The sequence below is a fragment of the Corticium candelabrum genome, chromosome 14, assembly GCF_963422355.1.
Source record: "Corticium candelabrum chromosome 14, ooCorCand1.1, whole genome shotgun sequence".
Lineage (NCBI taxonomy): Eukaryota > Metazoa > Porifera > Homoscleromorpha > Homosclerophorida > Plakinidae > Corticium > Corticium candelabrum.
In genome coordinates this window covers 6,250,954-6,268,830 of record NC_085098.1, presented here as the reverse complement: position 1 = coordinate 6,268,830, position 17,877 = coordinate 6,250,954, and the positions used below count along the sequence as shown (strand labels likewise).

The 17,877-nt window shown below is 39.4% G+C and overlaps 3 protein-coding genes across 6 annotated transcripts; 1 reads left to right on the top strand and 2 right to left on the bottom strand.

Annotated features, from left to right (window-relative positions):
* Positions 1–236: 236 nt before the first annotated feature.
* On the bottom strand, positions 237–3,663 carry LOC134189470 (large ribosomal subunit protein eL31-like). The gene is made up of 4 exons (XM_062657747.1): positions 3,615–3,663; positions 3,425–3,527; positions 3,047–3,285; positions 237–394 (listed from the first exon to the last, which is right to left on the bottom strand). The coding sequence occupies exons 2-4, from the start codon at positions 3,520–3,522 to the stop codon at positions 360–362; spliced, it is 372 nt and encodes a 123-aa protein (XP_062513731.1). The 5' UTR covers positions 3,523–3,527; positions 3,615–3,663; the 3' UTR covers positions 237–359.
* Positions 3,636–4,345, top strand: LOC134189471 (uncharacterized). Its single transcript, XM_062657748.1, has 3 exons — positions 3,636–3,769; positions 3,825–3,931; positions 4,100–4,345. Exons 1-3 carry the CDS (start codon positions 3,684–3,686, stop codon positions 4,195–4,197), a joined length of 291 nt encoding a protein of 96 aa, XP_062513732.1. The 5' UTR covers positions 3,636–3,683; the 3' UTR covers positions 4,198–4,345.
* On the bottom strand, positions 4,217–17,758 carry LOC134189469 (ubiquitin carboxyl-terminal hydrolase 48-like). Of its 4 annotated transcripts, none has more exons than XM_062657743.1 (33): positions 17,617–17,758; positions 17,476–17,555; positions 17,196–17,245; positions 17,041–17,100; positions 15,832–16,148; positions 15,550–15,607; positions 15,322–15,381; positions 15,161–15,225; positions 14,991–15,099; positions 14,799–14,932; positions 12,995–13,080; positions 12,485–12,579; positions 12,332–12,419; positions 11,706–11,810; positions 11,459–11,562; positions 10,045–10,120; positions 8,597–8,714; positions 8,485–8,545; positions 8,376–8,422; positions 8,191–8,307; positions 7,397–7,770; positions 7,028–7,152; positions 6,787–6,915; positions 6,663–6,730; positions 6,489–6,602; positions 6,084–6,199; positions 5,740–5,978; positions 5,626–5,678; positions 5,429–5,501; positions 5,247–5,372; positions 4,807–4,852; positions 4,532–4,561; positions 4,217–4,472 (listed from the first exon to the last, which is right to left on the bottom strand). In XM_062657743.1, exons 1-33 carry the CDS (start codon positions 17,751–17,753, stop codon positions 4,450–4,452), a joined length of 3,483 nt encoding a protein of 1,160 aa, XP_062513727.1. In that variant the 5' UTR covers positions 17,754–17,758; the 3' UTR covers positions 4,217–4,449. The 4 variants fall into 4 exon arrangements, 3 of the variants coding, with proteins under 3 accessions (XP_062513727.1, XP_062513730.1, XP_062513728.1); XM_062657746.1 differs by having other exon boundaries at positions 8,485–8,533; XM_062657744.1 differs by having other exon boundaries at positions 17,476–17,552.
* Between the last annotated feature and the right edge of the window lie 119 nt (positions 17,759–17,877).

Genomic DNA, 17,877 nt, shown 5'->3' with positions numbered 1-17,877 from the left:
GTACTAGAGTATACAAGGCTAGAATGTAAAACCAAGAATTAAATTTTTTAAAATTTAATATTTAATTTTAGACCGCACGTGTCACTACATCACATGCAGACATCAACACTAACACAGACACACCAACAGACAGACAAATGGGCGAGCAGAGAGGCAAACAGACAGATAGAGAGACAGACAGCTGTACACACGTTCTCCTTCTTCTTACTACACATTTAGAATTCTCCTGCCCTCTACATAAATGTTATAGATAATCTCACACACGACCTGTTCCACTCCTTGTTTTATTATCGCGATAGAAGCACAAAGGCGCAGTATAAACAGTAAACGACAACGCAATAACAGTCTGTGCAACTCCATTACTCTTCACTGTCCACGTTCACTGTCTGAAGGCCTAAACAAAGATAATCACCATTACACAACTACAGAGAGAAGTCAAGCAATGACGACAATAACTAAAGCGTCAGACTGCCCACATCTTATTTAAGTCAGCCATTAGTACAAATATCTACTTCTGCTGTTCATAACATAATACTGTTAGTTACCACGTTTTGGTCGGTAGTAGACAGCAGTGGCAGAGTGACTCACAAGTTGGGTATGTACTGTTGAACTGTTTGCTTACTAGAATAGTCGTACGCCGAGTCCTAGCTAGACAATATGTATTTGTTGAAACCCTAGCTGCCATGGAAGTAAACATGCAAACTTCCTAATAGTCTAGATTATGTATATAGGCCTGGTATAGGTAGTCGTCGTTTTGCGATCTTGAAATGTACAGTCTACGTATGCACTCAGTTCCGTTGTAATGACAGTGGTATGGTATTTACTGACATAGAAATTGATATCAGCAAACATTGACTATCAACAGTGTTAGATGCAGCACAGTGTAGTAAAGGATTGATTGTAGCAAGGAATGTGTGAATAGTTGACTGTAGGTGGCATTCAACTCCTGAAGGTGTTTCTTGGTTGTCAAGTACACACAATCCCTAGCTACAATACAAAAGAATGGGGCGACGAAGTTCATGAAGCGTTTTTGCCGCCGTTTGGTCATTTGCATGAATCGTTCTTAGACTCGTATGTAGTCGACAACGAAAACGATCTTTTAAGGTAGGTCCTATCATGTGAAACGTGGTCATGGGAGGAGAAATTTGAGATTTGTGTACACACACACACACACACACACACACACACACACACACACACACACACACACACACACACACACACACACACACACACACACACACACACACACACACACACACACACACACACACACACACACACACACACACACACACACACACACACACACACACACACACACACACACACACACACACACACACACACACACACACACACACACACACACACACACACACACACACACACACACACACACACACACACACACACACACACACACACACACACACACACACACACACACACACACACACACACACACACACACACACACACACACACACACACACACACACACACACACACACACACACACACACACACACACACACACACACACACACACACACACACACACTAGATACATGACCCTCCTTCGTAGGGGCAAAGTACTGTAGTGTTATGACCGGAAGACTCAATTTGAGCATGTGTAGCCACGTCATCTGCTATATTCTTTTGTAGAAATCAACACACTCCCTGTGTGGATTCAGTTCAAATGACTGGTGTGGACGTCTGTTCAAATAAACTGGAATGTGCTAATTAGTTAATATTTCGTTGAAGACAGATAAAAAGTTAACCGTGTGTCCCATTCCAAAAAATTTGCAGCGACTTTCCCGTTCAAAGCTAGATATCTGGGCAACAGAAACTTGAAAGTCACGTGCAGTTTCTTAATTACTCACTTATAGGATACATCCAGTAGTTTGACATGCAGGCAAGCACGATTTAGCGCATTGTTTGCTCTCCGTTTTCGATGTTCTCACACTCCCCGTGTAGTGCTCGGTGCAGGAAACGTGTAGGTTGGATTCAGTGCAAATGCAGTCACACGTCTCTTCAGTGAGTCTTCTCGGAGCCATTTCAACAGTTACAATCCCATTGGATGTTATCACATCAAGTTCGAAGACGTTGCTGCCGTTGCAGGAAACAGGCGTATCGAATGTGGCAGGTATTCGGCGAGTGTACTCGGAAAAACCAAAGGTAGGCGTATTTCTACGTATACACCCAGATATCCTACACAAAAATATCTTGTCGTTTTTGACGTCACCGGTAATAAACGACACGCTCCGTGCATACCGTCTGAGGTCAGCTTTTTGGTGGAGGTCCAATGAGCCGTTGCAGAGTAATTTGCTTGCGAGTGGAGGCGGGTCCTCCTGGGATATTTTAGAATATACTCTGCATGTTTCCAACCTACCTACGCACTGAACAATATTTCTTTTCGAAACTCTTATCTTTAGGCTCTGGATGTAGTTTGATGTTTAAGATAAACAAATCAACTACAGCTTGTTCAGATAACGCAGTCTGATGGGACTGCTGGATAGCTATAGCATTGTGATGTAACAATGGCATGTGAACAAACAATGGATATAGTGAAAGTGAGCGTTGCACTCGTAGTTATGAGAAAAAAACTATCCAATAAGACTGAGTTTACGTAACGGAACTTCCTTTAAATTGAGTCTATCAGGAGCATTCAGGTTCCTTCTTGAATGATGAACAGCATTATGTCGTTGTTCGATGCACCCACAAAAGGGGACCCGACTGAAAAAGCTGGAAGACGACGCCACCCTGCCCATGTTCTTACCCATGCCGAGTTACGCCTGTATCCCAAATTTTAGCCTCGTGGGTGATCCGGTCTAGCCGGCTATGTCTGTCTGTCTGTCTGTCTGTCTGTCTGTCTGTCCATCCATTTATTCCTTACATTGAACTATCATACAATCATACATTTCTGCAGAAAAACTAAAATGACTACAACCAGACTAAAAGTGTTTATTAGCAAGCAAGCTATATCTACAGGACAATGATATCTGTCTGTAGGTCTGTCTGTCTGTCTGTCTACGCAACAAACCTTTAAACGTATCCACAGCAACATGCGTCACCAGAGTGTACAACTGATCGGGTGCGTCCTCGTCCTCATTACGCTTTCGAGCCAATCTGACGCGTATTCGGTACGGAACATTCCTTATTCCCTTCGACCACACATGCTTGTTCAATTGCGTGTCAACACGAACGTCCGACGTGCCCATCATCTTTTGTGCAAACTTCTTAATTTCTTTTATGGCACGAGGTGCTCGCTTCTTGAAGCCACTGTATATTACAACACAGAGATGCGGATCAGTCACACTAAACGGGAATGAACAGCCAGTGTCCAACTCAGTTACTACTTAGATCTCTTATGACTGTAACCCCGTGAATTGTTGCTAGAAAAATATGGAGTAGATCTTACATGCCGTGTATTCGCTTGTGAACGTTGATCGTGTATTCTCGCGTGACAACATCCTGCATGGCGTTTCTCATAGGTCTCTTTTCTTTTTTCGCCGGCATACTTACTAAAACAAAGACAAAGACCTCAGATTTCACAAGAAAATGTTTTCTAGAAGACAAGTAATCGGCGATTCCAAAGGATTGGCTCCCACCTCAACTCCTCAAGAAGCAGACCGAGATGCGCATGCTCAGCAAGTTATCCGGGATACAGAATTGTTAAGATGTCTTGGAGGTCGGCGTTGTCCAAAAACTTGAGAGAATTACGGATACATTTATGCCAGACTTCAGTGTCAAGCCAAGGAACAAGGTCGAGATGCTATTCAGTGTTGAGGTCTTACTAGGGTTCATCAAACAGTTTGCAGGGAATTCATTGAAGCTCACTATGTTGATATCAAGAGGCTTAATCCCACATTTCCTATTCTAATACGAGAATGCAGTGGCATACAACCTCGCATGTACGCAAGATATGGTATGGATAAATGTAGACAAACAGGCAAACTATTTAGCTGACAACAGATGGGACTTTACAGCATTAATTAATTATCTATATTCTATAACTCAGGGCAGGCAGACACACACAGGCTATCAGACGCAAATATATTGTCCTGTTAATGATGGTGTGGTCAAATGTGTTTAGATTTCGGAAAGGAGAGGAAGGTGGAGTTGACAGACATGAGTAAGGAGCAGGTGTTCACAGCACTGGAAAGCCTGGTGACATCGGAAACTACTACTTGATGAATAAAGAACTCTAGTATGACTCCTACTGTGTAGTATTTTCCTATTGCATAGCGCTAGATTCAATACTATAGAATGCTAACCAATTGTCTATCCCAGCATTTTAATTCACTAGCTAATATAATCAGCAACAAACCTAGCTATGGACTTGACCCCAATATACCAAGTCAATAGCAAATCATATGTGAATACAATGCCTATACAACAGTTACATTTTCTTCATCATTCTCAGTCAAATGCCAAACACTTCGACTATACACCAACTAGACCAGTCCCTATACATTACAAGTAATCAACTACTTAATATGCACTCAAGAATCCAAAGAAATTTTACCTTTAAAACCTTCCTCTGGAGCAGGACAAGCTAAAAACAAAAACAACTTAAGTTATAACTACACAATACATTGATAAATGAATGTACTTTATCTAAACCAGACCATAGTAAAGAATATGATCACATGTACAGTATATAACAAAACACCTTGTGACTTGAACAAAACAATGCTGGCTATTAAACTGCCTTTATTTATATTCTAGTTAAAATTAATTTAGCCAATTGCTGTTCCATTAGTTATTAAGTGATACAATATTATGAACAAAATGACACACCTGGTAAAACTTGGAATAGTGACTCATCCTCAACTACTTCATCTTCCTGTAAACCACACACCATGACATCACACAATTTAGCAACCCCCTAAGTTGCATGCTACAAAACACATAAACACACCATAATAAGTCTGTCCTTTATGCCAGAAAGTTGTGCATCTATCTACCATCATAAAATCCTCTACCCCTGACCTGAGGTCCTCTCACTGTCTGCAAGATTGTCTGCACGCTTAGTGCAGCATAGCTACAGTTCTGTATTTCTGCCTGTATAGATACGCTTGATTTCTCTATCTCCTAGTTTTCATTCTATGTCTGCCCTTCTGTTTGTTTGTTTGTCATCTGTCTCTCAGTTTAGGTATGTACCTTACATGCATGTAAACCAAGCACTGTATTATGTTTTACAATCACCGCATATGATTACAGAATTGCACATATCAAACCTTGAGCATGATTGTGTCACCTGGCCGTACTCCCAACCCTTCCAATGTGGCATCGTCTCCTTCCAGTGGGCACCCATTAAGACTAAGTGTTTGGTCAAATGGTGCCACACAAAATTTATTCATTATCTGGCAGCAGACAGCAATGTGACAAACATAAAACAGAAATGGAAGTAGTGGCATACTTTCAATTTAAGTTCTCGTAAAGTATTATGTGAACTGACGTTCATCTTGAGGTCTCCTCTTGTGACATGTCTTCTACAAACTCACAAGTAAATCAGTATGTCATAAAACAGACCATGTTGACATGCTACATGGCAAATGCATTCTCAGCTAGCCGAACATGCAAGAAGCACTAGAAGTTTTCTAACAAGTGACTGACCTAGTACTTCGACGAACTGGATAATCAATCTTTGCTTTCTTTGTCTGATGCATCTAAAAAACCACAAATGCCTAAAATTAAAAATCGTTACCAAACTCCAGAATTTTTCCACACCTCCAATGCAATGTCATCCCCGTCATCATCATCATCATTATCATCAATCACACAAACAGGATAGCTGGCATTCTCAGAGTTCTCTTGACAAGATGAGACCTTTTCACTCTCTACAGGGTCTGGAAGTACCATTGCCTGCTTATCAGTAATTTTTCGAACATAAACAACTTCATTGTCAAACATCTGAGAGAGTCGTGATCTGACGTCTTTGTCAGCAGCAACACATGCCAAACAGCTCTCTACTCACATAATAAAATAAATAAAATAAATAAAATAAATAAAATAAATAAAATAAATAAAATAAATGAAATAAATAAAATAAAAATTTAAAAAACTTAAGCAACCTGGAATTGTGACTGGTTGTCTCGTTGTGCCGTCACAAGTCAGCAGAATTGCATGAGACTGAGATGTACAGAGAGACGTGAGAATGTCCCATTCTCTTTCCGTCACAACACAAAATCTACAGTCACAACACTTACTCCTACGCTTTACCCATTCATCAGTCTGTAAGTCAGCTAATTGGTCAGTCAGTCAATCAACAGAAGAGAAAGGATTTATGATGGACAGTGCCATTCAAGGCGCTGTTCATTAGAATTGATCTTCAACTACTATTTGCATGCATATAGTTTTAACTTGTAGTTTGCTGTAACCGTGATTCCACTGACCTGAACCGTCATGGATAATATTTTTACTTTTAGTGTTCTGTATGTCTAACTTGTCATTTGTCAGGCTAACCACCATAACTATACCTGTCATTTTCATCAAGTGATGATTCTTCTGCAAAGTCAACCAATACACCACCATGTGGGCATATCAAACTTGTATTGTCAATAACTTGTGGACATTCATTTTGTAAGGGATACCTTCTCATAACAAAAGAAACATAAATGCTTCACACCATTAAACTGCTAAACACGACAGACCTCACAAATCTCCTCCATGTATCCAAAAAATCCTCTGACACCACATACAAACTAACATCACTGCCTGTCTGAAATGTACCACAGTCACTGTCAACGTAAATTACCATGAAAAACTGCCTCTTACTGTAATCATTTTCATGTTATTAAAGTCCGGTCTGTTCTTGCCATAGTAGAGATCTGACAAAGCTGATTTATGTTTTACAGCTACATCTTTCAATTTGTCTTTCTCCAATGCAGTTGCATGGCATTTTTGCTAGTTCAAAAATCACTTACCAATACAAATAACACAAACAAACAAACAAACAAACAGACAGACAGACAGACAGACAGACAGACAACAAAAATGCAACAATGATGAAAATTACCACACATTCTTTACAGACAAGATGCAAAGCAGGAAACTCGGGAGCATCTGGGAAGTACTCTTTCAAACAAGACCAAACTTCACAAGGAACAAGCCGTCGATCTGACTCATTGGCTGTGAAGTTTCCTATCAACAGACACCCAACACTAAATGCAAAATTCTATCTACAGCTTCTGCCTAGCTAGCAAAAAAATCTGATTCTATATTATCTGCTTGTCTGTCTGTTATTCCTTATTTATTTGTAGGTTGATATCAAGTAGAGTATAACTGAGTGTCGTTGATTATGTATAGTAAATAAGCACACATATGTATGTACCTGTTTATCAACGTAACAAAAGGTAGAATTTCGCTGCTCATTGTAATAACTCACCGTGTTCTTCACACAACAATTCATGGTTGAAAAATCTCTCAACAACGATCTTGTCCTTTTCGCTCTCTTTAGCTAGTACTACCTCATCAACCTGGCTGCTGTTGCCTTCATCGCTGCTTCCACCCACTCTCTCCATCACTGTGTCATCTGAAGTTTGTGCAAACTGTGACACTTGAGATGCAGAATTTTCTCCCAATGCTTGCCTCCCATCAATAGAGTTGTCGTCATTTACTGGCGGCTGGTCAATCTCTGGTGATTGAGTGTCATCTCTAGACTCTTCGGTTGATGACAGAATTCCTTCACGAGAAAGTTCCTTTTCTAGCATTTTCCGCCAATTGCGAAGAGAATGCTTTCCAACCCAAAAACCTGATGCACTGCAATAAACCAAAAGAACCTAACTGGTTTATGTATTTTGGTATATTTGAAATTGAAATGGCCCTTAAACCTTTATGTACCAAGAAATTACAATTAACATGTGTGAATGGTAATACTGTAATGTACTTATTCCATGTAGTGTCCATGTCAAGATTAGATAAACTGACTTATTAAAAAAAACAGCAAACCAGTAACAATGTTCTGCTTACATTTCTCCTTCCTAGTACAGCTACCAAAGTTTATCCAAGTCTTTCAAATAATTTATACACTATTCAGATAAATTTGCATTTCAGTCAAACAAACACAGTAAGCATCAGATTTGATTGCATAAACCAAAATGAAACTAAGCCCAACGCATTTGTTGCTAAACACTTGCTTACTGAAAGCCAGCAAATGTAGCAGGATAACTTATCACTGACCTTGTGCATGGTGTTTTAAGGATTGCTGTTATTGCTCGGTGATCATTAGTAATCTTCTCCATCAACCGAATTCTATGGCACTCATCACACACACAGTCCAAGCACAATCGAGCATCCCTAGTTAAATCAATGTGCAAAAATATAATACACACATTTACTTCCTACTAATTAAGGTAGCCACCTACCCATTAAGTCTCACATTTCCACCATATTTATCAAAGATTTGATTAGCCTGAACTCAACACATCATGCTTACAGTTGCAATATTGTTTATGTCAAACTCTCATGACATACAGCTTTCAGTGTAACTTTTTTCAGCTTCTCTATCTTTAATGGGTCAGCTCTGTGCAAACAACTGCATCCTCCCCAGCAATATGTTGCCTTAATTAATATTAAAGGTGCTTACCTGCCATGTTTACAAACAACTGACAAGAGATCAACAGACGGCACTGGTTTGTCACAATTATTCCGAGAAAAGTAATTTTTCAGCCAGTCAAAACTCATCCACTCCCACTGATCATCATCTAACAGATAAAATTTGATTTTAAGTTATCACAAATATGCACTCTGTTCAAAAATAATGGTACAAATCACTAGATTTCGTTTTCACACCAAAGCAATGCAAACAGAGAACAAACAGTCAACAGTGTACATTCAAGCTTTAATTGATTCAAAGACCGAGACATGATGCGAGCAGGATTCCCTATGTAACCATTACCAGCTGTAGCAATTAATGGCAAATACACTATTTATTATGATGCAAATAATAGAGACATTATCTGCATTTCATTTCAATGCAAACCTTGCATACGAAATGAAGCAAGAAAACACCGCAGCAAAAAAGTCAGAATTGAAGTTCACATCAGAATACCATATGACATACTTCAAATTTACAGAATGGCTGTTATATTTGCTTTGTCCACAATTAGAGTATTATGTTGTTTATGTCATTGAATAGATAGAGGCCATAGAATTATTAACTGGTGGACCAGGTTGTGCAACAAAAGTGCTATTTTACTTAATACAGTGTAGTAGTGCTGCATGCATAGAGTTTATTTCAAGACTACCTGTTGGATATTGTTTGCATAATTTCTAACCTAACGAGGTGTGGTCTTAACAGCAGCCATGCATGTTGAAGCAGCAGCCATGCATGTTGAAAAAGTCCAGTTACTGTATCCCATTACTGCATTAATAGTATTGAAGCAAATGACACCACCTAGTTGTGGTCTCCTGTTGTTGCGTTCAAAGAATGTATTCTGCCCATGCAAACTTTTGCACAAAAACTATTAATGAATATCCTACTCTTCTGCTGCCTCCACAGATCTATTTTCATTAACCAATCAAACCGCAAGAGATACACACTACCCTGTAGCCAAAATAAGACAATCCTTTTTTTATAATTTATCTGCCCTGAAGCAGCAACATGTCATTACTCAAACGCAATCCCATTGCAAATAATCTGAACCCAAAGTTGGACAAATCTAACTATAGAAACTATTTAGCTTATCGTTCTTCAACCCTTCTTAGTTTGCACCTACAATAATTAAATAAAGTGAGACTTCACAGGCTATGCAGTAACAGCAGTTCTCTTCATGTAGATCTCTATATAGCATCTTAAACTAATAAGCATTAGCATACCAGACAAAAAATGCAAGACACAACTCTCAGTACCACCACAAATTAACAACAGAATAATACTGCAGCATGTTCAGATAAAACAGTGACATCTTGTAGACTCTGACTGCCCGTAGGCACACATGTAACAATCAAACAACTATGCATGTTCATAACCAGAAGCCAGCACACATTTGGACCATATCAATGCTAATATGATAAAGCTACAGCAACACTAACCTCTCACACAAGCCAAAGACTCAAACAATTGCCGCTTTTCTTCTTGAATAGCTCCATATTTTGCACCCAAATCTCTCTACAAACAAAACATGCACAAACTATCAGCCTTCCATTGCTACATTAGCTAATAGCTATACCAAACAGCTAAACAATTACACAAGGCACAGCAAAAATTCAGGACAAACACTGACATGGTTACATTCTCAGAGCACAGACACATTGTTATATCTGTCTAGACTGTCATTGGATAAGAAGAAACAAGTCATGCAGTCGCATGCCAGTAGGTATGGTTTCTTGAAAACAAATCAAGCAAAGGAATTGATGATTGTAGCAGACTTTACTCAACCTTGTCCAACAGTTACTTTGCTACATGGCATCTGGCAATAACTAATAAATGAGCATATGGTAGTGGTGCACGTGTAGTGCACATGTCCCATATATTTCTCAACAGGTCTTCAGAAATCCAATTAATTGATATCACTTTATTAAAGAAACATTAGTATTGTTGTTTAGTAAACAAGTAGACATACTAAATGAGATGATGTACCATCCATTACACTGTCAAAGCCCCTATGTACATCATCACTTCAGCCATAGATACTGTATAGAAACAGATCTAAGCTTAATTAACACTCTGATTCAGAGTAAATCAATAATGCCTTTCTCGTGTACAAATGTAGAACATGTACATCATTCGAGCATTAGCCAACACTGACTACACTGACAGCAGACATCCAAATGGGATTGCTGTGATTAAGCTCATGCCCATGCAGTAGCCAAACTGTAACTTCAGAACTTTCACTACAGTGAGATGATGTGTCTGCTTTCCGTATTACTGTCAATTTCTACCTATTTGTAAATTAAACTTAAAAGGTACAAAACGTTAAACATCTAAAGAGTCCATTGTAGCAAAACTGCTTTGATACATTTTACGTTTTCATACATGTCACACATGGATAGGTTTAGCTTGGAGCCACACCCAATCATTTAACTAATTTAGTACACGAAAATTGCAATTACCTCAATGGGTAAACTAAATTGGTAGCTCAAGCCAAATGGTACGTCTAGTGCACGCTGGTCCTATCAAGTTGATAGTCACAACTAATAACGTATATCATTGTTAGACCTGTTTTCTTGTGATGGAGAGATTCTACTCATAATGCTTGAAGTACAAACTACAAAAAACTAACTAAAACAAGAATGCCTATTTATCTACTCAAAGTACCTCAAAGCTCAAAGTAATAGATCGCAAGATTGTAAACATACAAACAAACAAACAAACAAAGACAACAACAAGCAACCAGCCACAATGTTAAACCAACAGTGATTCTACACAAAATGACAAAGTCTACAAGTGTATATTGGTATTTACTTGCCTGTCTGTCTGCCTATACCATGCATCTTTATCACTCACAATCTCTTTCAGTCTTTCTTCTATGCCAGCTTCCACACAGTTGTTATCAACTGCCACTGATTCGTGAAGATATGGTGGAGAATCACAAAGATCACTGACCTCATCTGAATAGACATACAGTTAGATGTCAACCCAGCTTTGAAAAGAAAAACTGCAGACCAACACGTAATACACAACACTGACAAACCATTTCCAATAGAGATCAACTAGTGCCTGACTTCTTGCGATTTTACCAGTTTGTACATACCTTGATGGTTCTCATCCGCTCGACGAGTATACACAAGCATATAGGCTTTGCTTGACAACTGGTGACCTGGTAGGACCTTGGGTTTATTACGTGGCTTACTTCCATCTACATAACAGAATAATTTTCAAACAAAAAATTACCTCAATAATACTCAGTATGTACTGTGTGACAAAACAATTTGTGTCATAATCACAATATTTATTCCCTCTGTGTACTATTGGTTTGTTTGTGCTGTATACATGTACCTTTACATGTCTGCTAAAACATTAGCAATTGCCCAGTCAGTCTGTTTGTCTGTCTACTTGTTTGTCTGTCTACCTTTCTGTCTGTCTATTTGTCTGTCTGTCTTTCTGTCAAAGGTATTTCACTATTGATAAAGAACTTTAACTCTACATGAAAGTGAAGATAAAACTACGCTAGAATCCCACATGGAAAGGTTTGATACAAAGCATATTGTAGGAAACAAGAACTAATGATAAAGTTCTGAATGTCTAGTTCAGTGTCATCCGTCTGTCTGTCTGTCTGTCTGTTTGTCTGTCTGCTTGTCTGTGCATGTGCCTGTGTGTCTGCACCATTAGTCTACAAAGTTTATGTGCTACAGCTGACCACACACTGCAATAAACTACCATAATTAGCTTCATCTGCAGCCAATTGCAGCTTCTTGCTTCTCAACTTCGTAACATCCTTGTCATCAAATTTCCACCAGCTTACATTCTACACAACCAAGTATCAGAACACAGGCACACTAACAAGCAGCAATTCAGTTTGTTCAGACTAACATCTTTCTTGTAGATATATGCAATATAATGGCCTGAATGTGCCGAAGGGCCATGATGAGTGAGAACCGCAGTCAAGTCATACATAATACCATTACCTACAAACCCAATAATTCTTAGATTCACGAAACAATTAATACAGCTGTAGTTCACAAGTTGAATTGGGTGTCTAGGTGCAGCAGTGTGGTTATAACTAGTAACGAGACCTTTTATTTTCCCTGCAACAATAATGCCACATACTTCTATGCAGATGATCAGTTTCTCAAATCAACAACCTGTGGAGCTATTGCAACCAACCGTCTTGGAGTGTGTTACTTACTGCTTGCACCTAGCATGTCACACAATAGACCTGACTTACATGCATAAAAGAGTATAACAAATATGATGACTTATTTGTCTATTTCTAAATACGATTTATAAATTGTTTGTGTTAAACCACTGAACGATTGTGAAAGTAACTGTTGAAATAATTGCCAAAAGTATGCAAACGTAGTAATATCACAGTTGAAATACCTTCGTATCCAGTCAGATATGGAGCCATGTCTAGTTCTTCTGGAAACTGTAAATAAGAGTTCAGTTTCCTTTTTCGAAATGTTGCTCTATAATAGCAAGACAACTGATTGTGAAACACATCCACAGCAACTACTACGTCCATAATTTACATGTGCAAGAAATGTTCGTGTACATCTGTGTGTTTTCTGCCTGCCTGCATGCATCTCTGTCTGTCTGTCTATCTGTCTGTCCGTCTCAATACATATATTTTCCATTTAAATCAAACGTTTACATCATGAGCAACCTAACACAGCAAGACCATTACGGTGCGTAAACTACTTTTCGACATTCTAATCTCATTATGCTAATGAGTTTGTTTGAGACTACTTTTGCATTGCAACGCTGTAGAGTCACTGAAATGATTGATCGCCACTTGGTCTTGAAGTCAGTCTCATTTCGTCTTCCTTCTTCATCCCTTGCACTCTTTGCCAGTTTATTCTAATATCTAACTGCTTGTTTGCCCCAATGGGCAAAATGTTCGAAAACAAGAGGAATGACCAATAGACAGGACCCTTCTGGCAGCAGCTCAGAATTATATTTTGCCTCTTTCTTCTCCTCCTGTTTCATTGCTGCTACTCCTTCTTCTCTGGAGGCTGCCTTCACTGAGTCCAAACATCATGGATGAGCCAAAGACACATCTAATTCAATGTCTGCACCTGAATCTGGGTCAAAAACAAGGATGTCCGACCTCTTGTCGCTGTTGACATACCTGTATTGTGGCTCTAGTTTGTGCGGCAAGTTGGGTTGAGAAAGGCAGTTAGACCATGCTGACACAATTGAGTTGCGAGTGCACTAGACTACCCATCTTACGAGTGATTACATGGTATCCTTGGATGTCCAGTTCTTTGCCACAATCACAACAAATGCTCGATGCAAGAATGTTACATCCCAACCTCATTATAGTTGCCAAACGAAAATCGTGTGGTGAAAGTGCAACATGTGATGAGGACTGAATTGCTGACACCCAAGCTCCAGCTCCTTTACCTGACAATGAATGCAAACGAGCTCTGTCTCTGATTGTATTTGAGTTGTTGTTCAAGAGCTAGTCAACATCAGCCTTGAGCTGTTGTTGGGTAAGCAGCCTTTGCTGCAATTTTACATTATCATTGATCAAGTCTGACAGTGACTGCCCCTCCGGCACCATTTCATGAAGACCATGGCCTATAGATCCCATAGAATCAGGATCCAAAAGCAGGTTGTTTGCAGATTATTTAAGATCGTGAAAATGCTCTGGGAGAGCACGGAGAGAGTGTGCCCAGCTAGAGACAAATGCTAAGGGAGAAATTCTGGCTGATGGTGATAGACCAAAACCTCCACAACAGATTGGTAAGGTAGCTTGATACCATTTCAAATTTGAAATTGCTACACCTCCAATAGTATTTTGAAAACTTGATCTTGTCAAGATATCATGAACTTCACAAGCCTGTTGGAGCAACCAAGGGTGGAACTGTAGGGGTCAGGTTATGCAGCCTTGGAACGTGACAGTGTCTCAACACCAATATTGCAACCTGAGGGTCTTCAAGGCCAGGAAGTTGCTCACAAAGAGAACTTCAGGAATCTGCAAACTAGTAGCAAGACTTCTTAACAAAAGACCCTTCTCCAATTGGTGTTCCCAGTATGATAGTGCCTTCTTGTACAACAAGAATTGTGTTTGAGGCTGGAATTGCTTGAAAACCAACTGAGACAGGCAGTAGATTTCACATCTGTCTGTCTGTATGTCTGTCTGTCTGTGTCTGTCTGTCCGTCTATCAATCCGTATCTTCACCTGTCAAAAACAAATCTGAGGAGCTGCATGTTTAAAACAGGTGGAAGTGATTCCATGGCAATTTGCCGTGTAGCATTCTGTTTTCTCAAGCACTGGCTACAATAGTATTGATCTTCTCCTTCGAGTTTCTCTTCCTGAAAACATAGTGTTAAGTGACAATCGTACAAATACAAATTCAATGCTCCCCATAACCTGCAAAAAATCTTGGATACATTCTTGAAGGTTTGATTTGCCTTGAATGTTGAGGTCCAGTTCTAGAAATTCTGATGGGCTACTTGACTCAGTTTGACAGACTGCACAACTGATAACAATGTATGCAAACTGATCACACATCTTCCATTTCCATTAAACAATCAACTCACGTAGTGACATATGAGTATCGTCCACCAAACAGCTCCTGGACTGCATTTTGAGCCAAAGAAGAACTCTTCAGCAAAGTAAAGCAATAGCAACATTATTAACAAATCACTTACAGTAGTGTACGTATCTATGCTGCACATGTATAAAGCCAATGATAATTCACCTGCACAGCTAGTTTTCTTTCCAATAAAGACAAAAACAACTTGCAAAACTCTTGAGCATCCTAAAGGAAACAGTATGAGAAGATTGTGTTATATGAACTGACCTGTACGTACTCAATGATAATACTCCAATAAAATGTAATCAATTAAATTTCTTAATTAATGTTTGGATTACTTAAATAGTCAAAAATCATCATGAAAACTGCTTTCCTAATTAAACAATTACTGACCTGCTGTTCATGTTTGCTCAGCCCCAATACAGATACAAATGAAGCAGGACTGATGAACCTGTAGAGTAAGAAAGCGATCATCATATAATGAGACACTACTGATCTGTACGTTCTCTATAAACACAGCATAATAGTCTAATATTCCAGACTAGCAAATTCTACTAAATTGTCCACTCAAATTTTGCAATATGTCGTTTAATCCAGATTTATTAGCCTAACAATAAGTGCCACTGCAAGAATGCGCTAAGCAAGTTGTACCACTGAACTTGAATATAGCCATACCTCCGACATGAATATTGTAAAAGAGTGAAGATAAGCTGCAACTGGCCACAAACATCACAACAACCAGAAAATTCATTGCCTTTAAACTCTGGCAAATCAAACTCTGGCAATTCAACATCCAACTGACTAGGCTGTGCTTCATTGCTGACGACTTCCATCAAATCATCAACTTCACATCCATTCATTGCAAAGTCAACCGTGTGATCAACTGGTTGTGAGTCTGTTTCAGGCTTTTCTTCAATGCCGGATGACAGTTGAGTAGCTTCTGGTCTCCAAGAATAAACAGCAGAACGGAATGCTGGCATATGAAACCAGAGCTACACAACAAAACGACCTTACACAAAACATTCATAAGTGGCACACACCAGTAAATTATTAAAACAAACACATGCCTTCACAGTACAATAAATTTGCCAACAACTAGAAAATAAGAGTCTAAACTAAAAAGTTACATTGCCTATGCTACTATGTATTACACTTATACCCCATTCACACGAGCACAGCTCCAAACTGACCCGAGCCGAGCCAAGCCAGCCTGGGCTAATGAAGTGAGCCAGCCCTTGTTCACACAACGTTCTGACAAAGCAAGCCAGCCGAGTTTTAGTAGGCGTGTCTCTTGGTGCACACGCTAGATACAGACGTCGTCATGAAACAAGCTGTCTGCACTTACTTCTTGCCAGCACTAGAACAGTCTGCGGAAATATCGAGAAGTACCAAGCATAGACGTCAACGCCGTCTTCGTTTTGACAGGCACTACACAATCAAACCAAACCAAACCATGCTGGCATGGCAACTTAAGGTGGGCCAACTCAGCACGGTTCGGTTTGGCCAGCATTCACACGACGAAGTGAAACCGAGCCAAACCGTGCCATACCGTGCTGGCACAGTTACAAATGCTCGTGTGAATGCGGTATTAATAAAACCAGTCATAACCAATTATTACACCATTACCACTGCCCCCATTACCACATAATTAACTACCACTGCAAAACACCAACACATGAACAAACTCTACATTAAAACTAAACTGGTTCACTGTCAATAAATTAATATTAAACATAACAGTAAATTGATATTAATCAATGCATCAAAGTAATATAAACAATACATTGATATTAAAGTACAACAATACACATGATTATTATGTACCTAATTTAGCTCATTAGAGAAGTGAACTAGTAAGCAAAAGCGTGTTTTGTGTACAATAACCTGAAGAAAGGTGTTCACATAACATGTTGCACCAAGATTTTGCAAGCCCACATATGATTTCTGCATAAACAAATCATTAATTATTAACAGATGAAGAAACATGAACAAATAAATGGAACAAACCATTTACATGTAATGCAGGAAAGAAAGCTTACCTCCTCTCTCTTCAGCTCTCTAGGATCCGGCAAATCATGCCAAAAATCATCTACAATAAGATATATCAAAATTTAACAGTGTCTGCACACACACACACACACACACACACACACACACACACACACACACACACACACACACACACACACACACACACACACACACACACACGCACACACACACACACGCACGCACGCACGCGCGCGCACACACACACACACACACACACACACACACACACACACACACACACACAAATCATGATGAACTCATCATCACCTGCTATTTCTCCCAGCCAAAATTTCTCTCCGATGTTCTGGATACAATTAGGATTGCCTCGACACCCAAACCTCTTGCTACTACCACACGCGACGTCTTACAGCAATACAGAACGAGATTGACAACAAGCAGGAACAAAACCTGCAGAAGCCACTCTTGCATGCTGGCCATTTGATTCTGTACGCTGTGATCACGTGTTCTTGTGTAACGTCTGCAGGCTCTGTGGTCTTCACCCAACTCCATGCTTTCTTTCCCATATCCGAGTTTCTAGGCGCCATAATGCCAATCAGGGTGCGCATGCGTTGTAGCAGTAAATAAATATATAAATTATTTAATTAATTGATAAAATGTGCAACTTGTAGTAAAGCGTACCTTGCATCTTGATACATGTTGCATACATGC